Genomic DNA, 14,500 nt, shown 5'->3' with positions numbered 1-14,500 from the left:
CGGTGCTTACCGCATTTGCTCCCAAGCAGAGCATCAGGGGAGTTCCTGGGGTGCGTGGATGACCCCATGCACGGAGCGCAGTGTTCGCAGGCGCCCTGCAGGTGCTCTGGAAGCCTGCTCCCTGCACCATGGCCTCTGCCCAAAGCCCATTCGTGTGTCTGCTACTTCAGCCTACGTGGCAGTGGGGATCCGCACTCCACGGTCTCTCCGGTGGGGTCTGGGGGGCAGAGAGCGGCGTGTGATCAGCTGGCTGCACCACCACGCAAGGGCAGGTTTCGGGCCCCCTGCCCTTTGCATCTCCCTCGCGGGGGGCTCCTTGGGGGGAGCAGGGCCCTGGCCAAGCTGCAGGGAGGTCGGCAGCCCCTCAGGAACTGGGGAGGTGTTGAGTTCCTCTGGGCACCAAGTCACACGCCAGAAACTGGGTACGTAAAGCAGTGTAGGGAGTGACCCTGCCCTCGGGACGCTCTCAGGTAGTGGGGGCCGCAAGTCCGTGATGACAGCTAGGGAGGGCGCTAGTGGCGAGGAGATACCAGGGGAGGCTTCCAGGAGGAGGTGAGTCCTGAAGTGAGTTTCCAGGGGTGGTTGCCAGGTCAAGAGGCTGCGGGAGGGTGCACCTAGCAGACGGAAGCCTTCGTGCAGACACGTAGGTGAAATGTTGGCCGGGGGCTCGCAGGAGAGACGGGTTGGCTTGCTCTCTTGGCCGTCTACGGGAACACCCGTGATAGCGGGGACTGTGTGCGTGTGTGTGCGTGCACATACACACGTGTGAGATGGCTCTGTGACACGTGGGCCCAGAGGACGCGGTGCAGGGTCCTGCAGCCGTTCTCAGCGTGCGGCCCCTGTGGCCCAAGGCTCCTCCCCTGCAAGGTGAGAGCCGTGCTCCTGCTGTGTCCACAGGTACGATGAGAAGCTCCGGAGCCTGCACAAGGGCAGGTCCTCCCCTCCCGCCAAGACACCGCCGCCGCGGCCCCCCCTGCCCACCCAGCAGTTTGGCGTCAGTCTGCAGTAGTAAGTGAGCCGGGCCATGGTCTGCTTGTCTCCTCTGTGGGACCGCGGGACACTCGCGTCCCAGGACCTTTGTCCCTAGGAGTCCTATTTACCCCAGCGGGGAACCTGAAACGTGTGCTTTGCCTTGACATGGGAGTGCCTGCTTCTGTGTGTGTCTGTGCGCCTGTGTGTGGGGAACTGGGGGCCCGGGCTTCTCCCCACCGCCACCCCCCCTCCATGTGCAGGGGACCTGGCAGCCAGGCTTCTCCCCACCGCCCCCGCTCCATGGGCAGGGTACCTGGCAGCCGGGGGGGACAGGGGGCCTGGGCTTCTCCCCCCCAACCCCGTGCAGGGGACCTGGTGCCCGGGCTTCTTCCCACTGTACCCCCCACCCCCGCTGCCATGTGCAGGGGACTGGGCAGCAGGTGGGGGTACAGGGGTCCTGGGCTTCTCTTCTCAGCTCTCATCACTGCTGCTCAATGCCGATGGTCACGGCTGCAGTGGCTCCTGACCCCAGGCGCGGCAGGACACGTGCCACCACCCTGGAAGGGAGGCACCGCCCCGTGCTTTGCTTTGGCCCATGGGGCGGGGGTGGGCATGGGCAGGTCAGGTCAGGAGGGAGCTTTGGGAGCCAGTTGGCAGTCTGCCCCGGGGGACGGGTGGAGATGCCAGCCTGACCCGCCGAGTGACCAGTGTTCCTCCCACTGACGCCCATGCCAGACACGGAGCTCGAGTGAGAAATGAAGTTCTGTTGGGTCCAGCTGCCGGGTTGGGGACCGTTAGGGTCACAGCTTGTCCTGACCTTCCTGGCTGATCTCACCCCTTATTAAGCCACGTGACCTCGAACTCACTCCCCATCTCAGCTTGTTCACTTATTTCTGCAATGAATGAGTTGGATGATGTGAATTTTAACGTTTCCTTGTCAAGGATTTCTGGGCCAACTTGATATCTTTTGAGACTCGTTCAGTGGCACCCCCTCCAGGAAGGCTTCCCTGATGCTCTGGGCTGAATCCCGGGGCCTCGTGCATCCCCTGCCGTCCCAGCAGGCTCCACAGGGAGCCTTTCCAGGTGTTGCCCCCCACCTCGCAGTGAGCTGGTCCATCCTTGCATCCTCTGCTACTGGCCGTAGGCCGGGCCCTGGGTGGGGCACCTGGGATGACAGAAGACAAAGGAAGTGTTTGATCCTCGTGGGGCGGTTGGGTCTGGTCTACACAGTGTGTAGAAAAACCAGGGTCTGGAGGGTGATGGTGGGTCCTGGGTGGCAGTTTGCTCCTCCCATGAAAGTGAGTCACTTCCCGTTGGAAGCCTGCATGCAGTTTGTTTCCCTAAACCAAAATCTGACGACTTGGAGCCCCAGGGTGGGACTTGATGGGATTTGGAAGGTTGTGAATTGAAACTCTCTGGCCAGTGTCCTGCTGGAGGATCGGGGGATGCCTGCCTGCCCCCCTCGTCCTTGTCACTCACATCTCCTGAGGCATCTGGGCAGGGGGACTCTTCATCGTCCTCCCGTAGGGGCTGTGGGGCTCCAGGGGAGACAGATGCCGAGGACCTCCTCTTTCTTCCTGGCCTAGAAGGAAGGAGGGCAGCATGTGATGAGATGAATCCTGGCCCCAGGGAGGTCAGTGTCCTGCTCCCTGTGACACGTGGTGTCACGTGTGACGTGGTGAAGGAGACTGCAGGTGTGACTAGGATGGGGAGAGAGTGATCCTGGATTATCCGGTAGGCCCAGTGTCATCACCAGGGTCAGGGTCAGGAGGGAGACATGAGGACCCAAGCAAACAGCAGAGGTTGGAGTGACACGGGGCCACAAGCCAGGGAACGCAGGTGGCCCCTAGGAGCTGGAAAGGAGTGGATTCTCCCCTAGAGCTTCGGTAAGAAACAGCCTCGTGGACCCAGCTTAGCCTTCTGACACCTCCGTGGGTGTAGGGTCCCGTGTAGGATCGCAAGCTCCTGGCTTTTTTTTTTTTTTTTAATTTTTTTTTTTTTATTTTATTTATTTATGATAGTCACAGTGAGAGAGAGAGAGAGGCAGAGACATAGGCAGAGGGAGAAGCAGGCTCCATGCACCGGGAGCCCGACGTGGGATTCGATCCCGGGTCTCCAGGATCGCGCCCTGGGCCAAAGGCAGGCGCCAAACCACTGCGCCACCCAGGGATCCCTAAGCTCCTGGCTTTTCAAACTAGAGTCTGTAGTAGTTAGTTAGGGGGTGTAGGAAGCGAAGACTGGACAGGGAGGAGTGTGTGGGAGACGGGGTGTGTGGAAACCTTGTGCCCAGGACACCTGGTGGGGGCTGGCTGGGCGGGGAGGGCGGTGGTGGGGGGTGGCGGGCGGGTGGAACTGAGAGTGGAGCTGGCATTTAGAAGGTAAGGAGATGGGCCTAGTGACCTTGGGTGTGTCCCAGTGGCTAAAGCTGGGCCCCGTTTTTCCAGAACATTCTGTGATGATAGACGTGATCTGCACTGCCCCTTGTGGCTGGCAAGCTCTTGAAATGTGGCTAGTGCAGCGCAGGCTCTGAATTTCTGACTTCGTTTAATTTTAACGGATGTGAGCTTAAATGGCCCCCTCGCTACCCCGGCAGACAGTGTGGTTCTGGGCCCTGGGGCCTCACCCCTGCCTCCCCACCCAGACGTGTACACAAGTGGTGTCCCCTCGAAGAGCCACTTTGGAGGCACCTTGTGAACGCAGCATCCGTACGAGTATGATGTTCCCAAGTATAACTGGAACAGAAATTTACCAAATTTTCCTTCTTTACACACACTGTAAAAATGGGGTGGTGTGACCCACTCCTGCCTGTGGGTGTGACCCCAGCATCCTGAGGCTCACCTGGGGGGTGAGGGGGGCGCTGGTGAGATCTCAGCTCTCAGAGGAGGGGCCCAGGTGGGCCCAAGTTGTCAGCTCTGTGCTTCTGGGCCTGGCCTGTGTGTCAGCGCTGGTGCTGCCCTTGGTGTGTGCTGGGAACAGGTCATCGGGGGCCATGTTCTCCCTCTGCCTCCCCCATTCTCTCTCTCTCTGTCTCTCTCATTCTTTTCTTTTTTTTTTCTTTTTTTTTTTTTTTTTTTAAGATTTTATTTATTTATTCATGAGAGACACAGAGAGAGGCAGAGACACAGGCAGAGGAAGAGGCAGGCTCCCTGAAGGGAGCCCTATGGAGACTCGATCCCAGGACCCCAGGATCACGCCCTGAGCTGAAGGCAGACGCTCAACCTCTGAGCCACCCAGGCATCCCTCTCATTCTTTTTCAAAGAAATAAAAACCTTTATTTTTTATTTATTCTTTTTGACAGAGTGCACACAGGAGCAGGGGGAGGAGCAGAAGGAGAGGGAGAAGCAGGCTCCCCGCTGAGCAGGGAGCTGGGTCCCAGAACCCTGGGATCATGACCTGAGCCAAAGACAGACACTTAACTGACTGAACCACCTGGCACTCCAAATAAAAAACCTTTAAAAAAAAAGCTCTTAGTCTGGCAGCCCTAGCAGTGCCTTTCATATTGCCTGTTTGGTTGTTCAGAACCGCTTCTGTCTCCATATTGCCCGATAAGACTTATAAAATGAAAAACAAAACAAAACATACCTAACTCGTGGATTTCTAGAGGCATCGACCTGAGTACAGATTGGGGGAGGCACCCATGGCTTTCTGTCCCGAGCAGGTGCCTTGCAGAGTGTGTTCACAGAGCATTTGAACTCCAGAGCCCTCCGTTAGCAGACCGAAGACAGATATTAGAAATGTCCTTTATAAAGGCCTGGGTTTTGTTCCTGTTCTGGGGCCAGTTGTAACTGTAAACATCAGTTCATTGCATTTTTTTTCTTAAGATTTTATTTATTCATTCATGAGAGAGACAGAGACAGGCAGACACAGGCAGAGGGAGAAGCAGGCTGCATGCAAAGAGCCCGACGTGGGACTCGATCTCGGGTCTTCAGGATCATGCCCTGGGCCGAAGGCAGCGCTAAACCGCTGAGCCACCCAGGCTGCCCTATAGTATTTTTTTCCCATTTTTTTTTTAACATGCAATGCGGGGCTTGAACTCAGCACCCCGGAGATCAAGAGTCGTGTACGCTCCGCCTGGACCGAGCCAGCCAGGCACCCCCAGGTCATTATATCTTTAGGGGATGATGAGTATGGTCGCCCAGCCTTTGAAAAACACTCTGCGTGTGCCACTTTGGGAGATAATCTGCGCGATTGCCTCTTTAAATTAATATTTTATGCTGTTCCATTGCAAACGGCTACAGTAAAATGGCCATAAACATATTAAATAGAGCACAAAGATGTACTTTGTTTGGACTGTGAATGAACGGAAGTCATTAAAATTCATAACCAGATCCTATTCACAAATGTTAATTTGCTGAGTTACGTTGAGGAGCACACAACGCAAAGCTCTCCCCTCAGAGCAAGCTAGTTAAGTTAATCGATTAAGGGGAAGTCAGAGTCAAGGTATCTTTGCTCCTCACTGTCCCTGAAGGGGGAAAATACAGGTGTGTGCTCAGTGCGGCTCCAGCTGGGCCACTGTGAGGTGGCAGGAAGCAGGCTGGGGACATAAGCACCTCCTTAGGGTCAGGGGTGGGGTGCAGGTCCCAGCTTTGGGAAATCAGGCTAGTTTCTTTCCCTGTAACTGGACTTAAAACCTTGCCTTCCTCGCCTCCAGGGCCAGGGCAGCCTCACAACAGAAGTGTGCAGATCGTGTGAACCGGTTCCCGCTGCCAGGCTCACCTGCTCTCATTTCTCCTTCATAGTCCCCTCCTCCAGGAAGCCTTCCGTGATGACTCCACCCAGACTAGAACCATCTGTTGGAAAAACCCACGTGCTCTCCGCCACGGAAATGCCTGGGCTCCCTTGTCAAAAAATGATGGCCCGTAAATGTGAGGTTTCTCCCCAGACTCTTGGTTCTATTCCGTCGACCCAGGTCGGTGCCACACTGTTGTTACCACTGTTGGCTTTGTACGGAGTTTTGAAATCGGGAAGTGGGACTCTTCCAGCGTTGTTCTTTTTCAGATGGTTTTGGCTTTCTTGGGTCTCTCTGGCGTCTGGATTAATTTTAGAATCAGCTTGTCGGTTTCTGTCCAAAGGCAGCTGGGATTTTTCAATAGAGGTTGTGCTGTCTCTGTGCGTCGGTTTGTGGGGGGAGAGATTACTACCATCTTCCCAGTGGCACATCTTCCACTTTATGAACACAGGAGGTCTTCCCACATATTTGGATCTTTTACATTTCTTTCCGATGATGTTTTATCATCTCCAGTCCGTGCGTTTTATGCTTTTTCGTTAGATTTACGTAAGGGTGTTTTGTTCTTTGCGATGCAATGATAAATGAAATTGGTTTTTTCTTTTTTTAAGATTTTATTTATTTATTCATGAGAGACACACAGAGAGAGGCAGAGACACAGGCAGAGGGAGAAGCAGGCTCCTCGCAAGGAGCCCGATGTGGGACTCCATCCCAGGACCCCGGGATCATGCCCTGGGCCGAAGGCAGGTGCCAAACCACTGAGCCACCCAGGTGTCCCATAAATGAAATTGTTTTAGCAATTTCATTTTTTCGGATTGCTCCCTCCTGCTGGTGTTTAGCAAGAGTCAATTTTTGTACACTGATCTTATATCCCACCTCCTAACATCAGTTATCAGTTCTAATAGGTGTTTTGTGAATTTGTCAAGTGTTTTCTGTATCCAAGATCATGTCATCTGTAAACAGAGATAGTCTTACGTCTTCCTGTCCATCTTGGATGCCTTTTACTTCCTTTCTTCTTGCCCCATCGCACAGAGCAGACCCTCCAGGATGCTGTCGGGTAGGAGTGTCTTTTCCTGTTCTTACCGGGAAGTGGCTGGGTTTTCCACCGTTAAATGTGATCTGGGCTGTTTGTTTTTCATAGATGCCCTTTATCCAGCTGAGGAAAAGCCCTCCCATTCCTAGCTCGTTGAGTGGTTGGGTTTTGTTCTTCTTTTTCTTCTATGAAGGGATGTGAGATCGGGTCCTATGCTTTGTTTGCCTTTATTGAGATGACATAGTTTTTGTCCTTTATTAATATGGTAATTACACTGATTTTTATGTTGCATGGACCTCTTATTCATAGGCTGAATCACACGCATTCCTAGTAGATCGTCTTCTTATGTGGCACTTTATTTGCTTTGCTATCGAGTATTTTGTATTTTGTGGATGGTTTGGCATCTATATTCCTAAGAAATACTGGTGTGCAGTCACCTTATATTGTGATGTCTTTGACTTGGCTTCATGGCGCTTCTGGGTTTTTTTGCAAGAATATGTGCAGGCTCAGAGCACATCTTTCCTTAACATTTGGTAGAATGTGCCCGTGAAGCCCTCTGATCTCGAACTTTTCTTCGTGGGGACTTTTAAAATTATAAATTCGGCCCTTCGCTTCTTATACCCTTTAAGGTCTCACGTTTCTTCTTGAGTCAGTTTGGATAGTTTGCGCCTCGAGGTTAGAATTCACATCTTCGTTCTTCGCAGACTGGTTCTGAGCAGGGATGCCTTCATCTCACCGCCGTATGAAACTCACCACCATCCCTTCTCCCCGCTGTGTTGTTATCGTCACACAACCTATGTGCATGTGGGAGGAATGGGCATGTCCCCCTGCCCACACCTCCCCTCCTCCTCGCATATCTGCAGGAAGCAGGATGTGGGGGCGACGGATTCAGAGGTCCCCTTTGGGCTGTTGGTTCGCAAGCAGGACCTCGCAGCTCCGAGCTGCTCGGATCCCAGGGCGGAAGGTCTCAGCTGAGCCAGGGCCTGCTGTCACAAGGAAAGAGGTGATGGGCCTTGGCTTTCTCCTCTCTTTCCCCTCATGCCTGGGTCCTCGTCTTTGCTCTCCTGTACCACGTGGCTGTCCGGAGAGCAGAAAATGATGCTGGGTGGGAACGGGCCCCCTGGGGCTCTGGTTCTCAGTCACCTGGGTCAGCCTGCCTTGCTAGAAACCCCCACCCCATTAGAGTTTTGGAGACTGGTCTCGTTAATGGTACAGAACTTTCCAGTTTTCATTCACCTCTCAGAGGCCGCCACGCAGAGGTGGGTAACCCCACCAAAGCCCCCGGCCAGAGCGCAAGGCTGGGTCTGCAGCGGGTACAAGGACTTGGCAGCGTGCTGCACTGCCCGTTGTCCCGGCGCCCGGGGCCTCCCGGCCACCTTTGTGGCTGAGACCTCCGCAGGTCAGTGAGGTGAGCAGCAGCCACTGTCCTGATTTAGGAGCTGGGAGAGGACGAGTGATGAATGACCAACCATCCAGGATGGCCTGGTGCCCAGCGACGCAGGCCTGCTCCCCCTCCCTCCCCATCCCTGCTGTTTCTGAAAAGCTCACACAGTCCCTCGTGTGCGTGTTCCTCGCCTGCAAAACCAGGGAAGGGTTACTCTGAGCGAGTCTCCCACGGGGAGGGGCTACAAGCAAACATCATGTGCCAAGAACCCCCAGTGCTCCCTGGGGGCGGTGGTGCTGACCCCAGGATAGCACCCTGCCCCCCAGACCCCTGAGCCTGGTGCGCCCCTCCGAACTGCAGTTCAGGGTGTGGGCTTAATAGGCCGAGCATCCTTGCGGAGACTGGCTCCGGCCCTTGGTGCTGTTGGTGGAGTTCTCGTGCTTGTCGCGGGGGCCACGTGGTGAGGAGTCCCCTGTAAATTGTGGAGCACGAGGAAGGGTGGATTTGGTGGCCATCCACCTGACGAGTCACTGCAGAACGGTGGCAGATTTGGGTCGGGCCGGGCCCGGCATCCAGTTCTGCCCCCCTCGGGGCTGTGGGGCCTCCGGCCAGTCACCAAGCCACTCCCAGCATCCTCGTCTGGTCTCTAACTTGGGCTCATAAAATCACAGCAGAAACTGAGTGAATAAGATACAGGAGCAGGGGCTGTGGGCTCAGACTCGTGGCTCCGAGCCCTGGCGACACATTCTTGTCCATCCTCCAGTTTACCTGTGTGGGTCTCAGGCCCCCCAGCATGTAGCAGCTTCAAGCAGCCACCGTTGTGTTTGTGTCCCGACTTCCGTGGGCCAGGAGCTGGGCAGAGCTCAGCGGGCGGGTTTGCTCTGTGTGGTGTGGCTGAGCCCTCGGTGGTGCCCGGTGTGGTTGGCTGCTGTCCTCTCTAGTCTGGCCCTCCTGCCCCCCGTGGGCCTAGCTCAAGCCTGCCGACTGGTCCAGAGTGACCTCCCCACCTGTCACCTGCAGGTGCCATCTAAGGGAGTGCGTTCGTGGCCCCCAGGCCACTGACGATCCTCCACATGTGTGGCCATGGCCTGGTTTTGTGAATCCTCTGAGCCTTGGTGTCCTTATCTATAGATGGGGTTTATCATGGAAACTTCTAGAACTCTCCCAAAGATTCAGTGAGTTAATACATTTTTGGGCGCTGGAGCCACATCTGCACAGTACAGGACCTCTGGCGGCCAGTCATCGACAGCATTAGCGGCACCGTGGGCAAGGCGCTCTGTGACCAGGGTCGTCGACCACAGTGACTCAGACGAGAAGTCCGTAGGCGTCATGGGGTCCACACACGGTGCTGGGGGACGGAGGACAGGGAGCCTGCGCCCTGCAGAGAGGAGCGAGGAGGCCTCCTCCTTGGAGGAGGACTGTGCCCTGGGCCTGGAGAGAGGGGTGGGGAGGGCGCACCGGAGCCAGGAAGGAAGGTGTGCTGGGCAGAGGGCGGGCTGCGAGCCAGCACTGAGGCCCGAGGTGTGGGAGAGACGGAGCGCGGGTGGCGGATTTCCCTGTGCCTGCAGCATTCGAGGTAAGATGCATGTGGGGCTGTGTGCCTGCGTGAGCACGTGCCAGGCTGGGAGGCTGCACAGGCCTGATAAAAGGGGGACTGCCTCTTGGGGGGTCCCAGCTGCAGTTTCTTGTCCCGAGAGAGGACAAGAGGAAGCACACTTGCTCGCGAGTGAGCGTGCCAGGGCCTTCACAGGAAAGGAGTCTGAAGGCGACAAGGATTTATGTGCGTTTACTGTCACCACCCGCACAGCATCCTTGGCCAGGAGGGTGCCGTGAGTTTTATTTTATTTATTTTTATTTTTTTAAAGATTGTTTTAAAAACTATTTATTCATGATAGAGAGAGAGAGAGAGGCAGGGACACAAGCAGAGGGAGAAGCAGGCTCCATGCTGGAAGCCTGACGTGGGACTGGATCCCGGGACTCCAGGATCGCGCCCTGGGCCAAAGGCAGGCGCTAAACCGCTGAGCCCCCCAGGGATCCCGAATTTTAGTTTAATTCTTCCTTTTACAAATGTTGAGTCTTTGGGTCGCGTGATGTCATTTGTTCTGTAGGTCATATCTCCTGACTATTTCTGGAGTCGCAGGGTGTGTCCTAAGGGCTTTGCTCATGCTAACTCAGCCACCCTGGCAGCAGGTACGATGATCACCCCATTTAACAGAAGAGGAAATAGAGGCAGGCGGCGGGGTCAGGCCGAGGGGTGTGTCTGGGTCTCCCGGCTGCGGTGGCAGAGCCAAGATTGGGTCTCAGGAGGTCTGATGCCAGAGCTCACACTTTCGGTTTCCCTCCCTATGCGTCTTGGTGGTAACCCTCCTCCCAGGGGCTACGCGTGCCATTGGTGGATGATGTCCGTGCTGTTCATTGCCGTTCATCTGTGGCTTACATTTATGTCCCAGTGCTGCTGCTGTGCTGAGGCTGGATTCTGGAGCCTGCCAGTCTGGGTTTGCATCTTGCCTCTGCACTCATTTGGTCAAGTAGCTTAAACTCTCAGGGCCTCGGTTTCCCCATCTGAGTTCTGGCGGTTTCTCAAAACAGCCTCTGCGTTCTCACCTCCGTGCACATTCCCTGCGTTCCCTGCACATCCCGTCTCCATGTGTCTAAATCCAACATCCTCAGTGTGTCCCTAAAATACCTCCTCTGCAGTGCTGGACTCTGAGCTTCCTGAGAGCGCACATTCTTCCCATGTGTATTCGTCAGCTCTTCCTAGGCTGTGCCGCTTAACAAATAGTCTCAGGCTCAGGCAGGGTCTAGTGACAAAGCGTTTATTCCTGAGGTGTGGGTGTAGGTGGTGGCTCAGCTCTGCTTCGTGTGTCTTGTGTTTCTGACACCAGGTGGGAAGAGTGGGCTCTCGGGGTGCAAGCTGCTGTCGTGCTGGAGGAGGGGAGCAAGCATGGCCGAGCCCAGCTGCAGCAGTCTCGTTCAGAGCATCTCCTTGGATGTGGTGAACATCATGCCTGCTGCCATCCCACAGCAGGTCACATGGCCAAGCCCACCATCAGTGAGGCAGGGAGGTGGCCATCCTCGGGAGAGCCTGGCAAAGCAGAGAGGGAAGGAAGACTTAGCAGCGAGCACCAGCTGACCTCACTGTGGTGCCCAGCCAGCGTTCTGTGTCAGGAATAAATAGCACAGAAATCTGCTCTTCTCATCCGCCCCCAAGTAGCCACTGTTACTGTGTCTCACATCCTGTGTTGGACGCCGGATTTGAAGAGATTGAGGCTGACTCAGGCCTTGCACACACATCTGGAATCATTTCCTTGGGATGAATTCCTAGGAATAGATGGATTTCCAGAATCAGAGAATATGGCCATTTTTAAGGTTTGGGGCACATACTGTTGACTTCCGTTCCAGAAATGTCATATATGTCTTAGAGCCTGATGCCATGAGTCGCCACCACATACCAGAGCTGGGCCCCCTTGCCCTGGAACATAGGGGCTCCCGAGGGAAGTGCACACCTCCTGGTCAGGCCCTCCCTCACCTCCTGGAGGACACCCTCTCACGTGCTCAGGGCCTTCCCTCTGGGGATCCCTCCAGGCTCACCCACAAGGTGGGAGGGTGATGGTGAGGAAAGAGTCCCCGACCCGAACACCCCCTGCAGCTCCAGGACCCGGATCTAGTCAGTGCGTGACATGGAAGCATGGATGCCTTTAGCTGGAGGAAGGAGAGCTGGTGCTGGCAGGAGGGGCCTGGACCAGTGTCCTCAAGGCCACCAGGGGACCTGGAGCCTCAGAGCTCGCTGAGCATCGGGGAAGTCAGTGCCAAAGAGGAAGGAAACATCCTGAGGTTGTTCCAGTCAAAATTTTTGCATCAAGTGTAGGTCTAGTGAGGCCAGGAAGACCAACTAGTATACCTTCGACCCTTGCTGGAGTTTTCCATCATTTGGTTATTGGCTTACTTCCAGCCTTGTGTTCCATTATAACAAAAACATATGCCAGTGGCTACATTTTAACAGGCATTTTGGTAACAGCAGTGCTGTTACTACATACATGAGTCTCTAGGAGTCACAGAGAGATAATGGACTGTGCACCCAGCCATGGGGTGCAGGCAGTCTCCCCTCACTAGGCTCCGTGTTCATTATCTGTGAGGCAGGGGGGATGACAGCCTGTCTCATCCACCCATTCCCTGTTGGAATCCAATGAAACTATGGATGTGCAAGCGCATAGCAAGGAGTAATGCTGAATATTTGCAAGGTGACTACTCTTTCCCAAAGAGTGGGGGGTTGCTGAGCTTTGGGCTGTTCTTGGGGGAACCAAGGAAAGAAGGAGAGGTCCAAGTTTGTGTGTTAGAATCGGAGGGGTAACTATACCTGCCCCATTCCTGTCCCCATTACCCCAAGGGTCTTACTTGGGAGACCAAGTAAGCAGAGACCCCAAGGGAGCAGAATGAGGGCCAGGGAAGCTTGAAGGGTACCACGGATTGTAGCCAGGCCTGAGGCCACCCCTCTGCCTCCAGCAACCCTGCAATGATAAATGGATGACTTCTGCTTCTTGCCACGATTGAGTCCCAGAACAAATTAACTGCCCTACCTGAAACTAGAAGATTTTCAGCCATTGAACAGCATGCAGCATGGGATTGTGATCCCTGAGAGAAGAGCCCCCAGGGGGACGAGCCCTGGGGTTCCTCCAGCCACTGCCTGGAGAGCTTTTCCAGGCCGCAGAGCAGAGAGAGGCCAGTCAGTGCTTTTGTAGACATGAGGGAACAGAGTTCTGAGTTTGGGGGGGCCGTAGGTGGGTGACGTTGTGGGACAGAGTTCTAGAGAGGAGGGAGCTGCATGGAGAGTTCTGGACATCTGCAGAAGATCCCCTCTAGTCTTTGGCTGAGTGTTTAAACGATTTCTATATGAAAGGAAATTCAAAGCACCACTGGAGGGTAGTAGGCCCCCAAACTATTCAGAGCTTGCACAGGGCTGGGGACGATACTTGTTCTCCCAGCTAAAGTAAGATCTTCAGTACCGAAGGCATTGGGTGGAGTTCCCACCTTAGTAGTAGGGTTACATTAGTCCTAGGCTGACCACTGCTCTAGAGCCTCCCTTGCAAAATTAAAAGCAGTCCTTGAAAGTATCCCAGATGATTTAAAGCAAGACAGAACAACGTTCATCTCCATTCAGAGAAATAAAAAAAAAAAATCTAGCAGCCAACAATATAAAGTTTCCAAAGAAAAAGTATAAGGTGGAAGCGGGAAAACATGTTCTGTAACTAGGAGAAAACTGATCAGTAGAAACAGACCCAGTATATTAGTGTAGGTTCTCTAGAGAAACAGAACCAGTAGGATATTTATTATAAGGGATTGGCTCGTGTGGTTACAGAGGCTGAGAAGTCCCAATGTCTGCAGTTGGTAAGCTGGAGACCCAGGAGAACCAATGGGGTTGTTCCAGTCTGAGTCAGAGCGCAACGGCAGGGGAGAACTAATGTCCCAGTTCAGAGAGGCAGAGAGACTTAATTCTCCCTTACTTGGCCTTTTGTTCTATCCAGGCTTAAACAGATTGGAGGAAGGGTCACTTGCTTAGGGAGGGCAATCTGCTTTATTACTCAGTCCACTGATTCAAATGTTAATCCCATCCAAAAGTACCCTCATAGACACTCCCACAATAATATTTAACCAAATAGCTGGGTATCCCTCGGCCCAGTCAAGCCATACAAATAATTCAAAATGAAACATTAAAAAAAAAAAAAAAAAGACCAACCTATGGCAGAGAACACACACCACGAGCCAATGCTGTTCCCATCACCTTCCCTGCCTCCGCTTTGGGCCCTGCAAGGAACATGTGTTCCTTTGGGCACCTGCTGCTGGGAAAATTCATGTTCCTGACCTATGTTTAGTTTTGTTGTACCATTTCTATTTCATAGTCATATGTTTAACTTATAAAATAGACTGTGATATTATTACATAATGAATTAAAACATAAATTAGAATATTCCAACAGTCTTTAAAAATTAATATTATAGCGTAGGGTATATATAATTGGAGTTCCAGAATGAAGACAACAAATATTTGAAAAACGTTTTTTTCTACATTTGATAAAAACTAGGGGATCCCTGGGTGGCTCAGCGGTTTAGCGCCTGCCTTTGGTCCAGGGCATGATCCTGGAGTCCCAGGATCAAGTCCCGCATCAGGATCCCTGCATGGAGCCTGCCACTCCCTCCTCCTGTGTCTCTGCCTCTCTTTCTTTCTCTCTCTCTCTCTCTCTCTCTCTCTATCATAAATAAATAAATAAATCTTTAAAAAATTTTGATAAAAACTATAAACCCACAGGTTCTAGGAGCTCACTGAACCACAAGCATAAGAAACATGAAGAAAATGACACCAAGGCACATCATAATCAAATTGCTTAAAA

General features: G+C 53.6%; 1 protein-coding gene across 4 annotated transcripts in view; it reads left to right on the top strand.

The window, feature by feature from the left end:
• Positions 1-14,500, top strand: part of ARHGAP8 (Rho GTPase activating protein 8) — a 66,064-nt gene that overhangs the window by 39,583 nt on the left and 11,981 nt on the right. For all 4 annotated transcript variants that reach the window (XM_072742155.1, XM_072742156.1, XM_072742154.1 and 1 more), the window contains exon 8: positions 898-1,008. In XM_072742155.1, the coding sequence (XP_072598256.1) occupies positions 898-1,008 (111 nt within the window). The remainder of the gene's footprint in view (positions 1-897; positions 1,009-14,500) is intronic.

Source organism: Vulpes vulpes, chromosome 16 (genome assembly GCF_048418805.1).
Source record: "Vulpes vulpes isolate BD-2025 chromosome 16, VulVul3, whole genome shotgun sequence".
Classification (NCBI taxonomy): domain Eukaryota; kingdom Metazoa; phylum Chordata; class Mammalia; order Carnivora; family Canidae; genus Vulpes; species Vulpes vulpes.
Note: the sequence above shows the minus strand (reverse complement) of the source record. Positions and strands in the feature narration are given on the sequence as shown.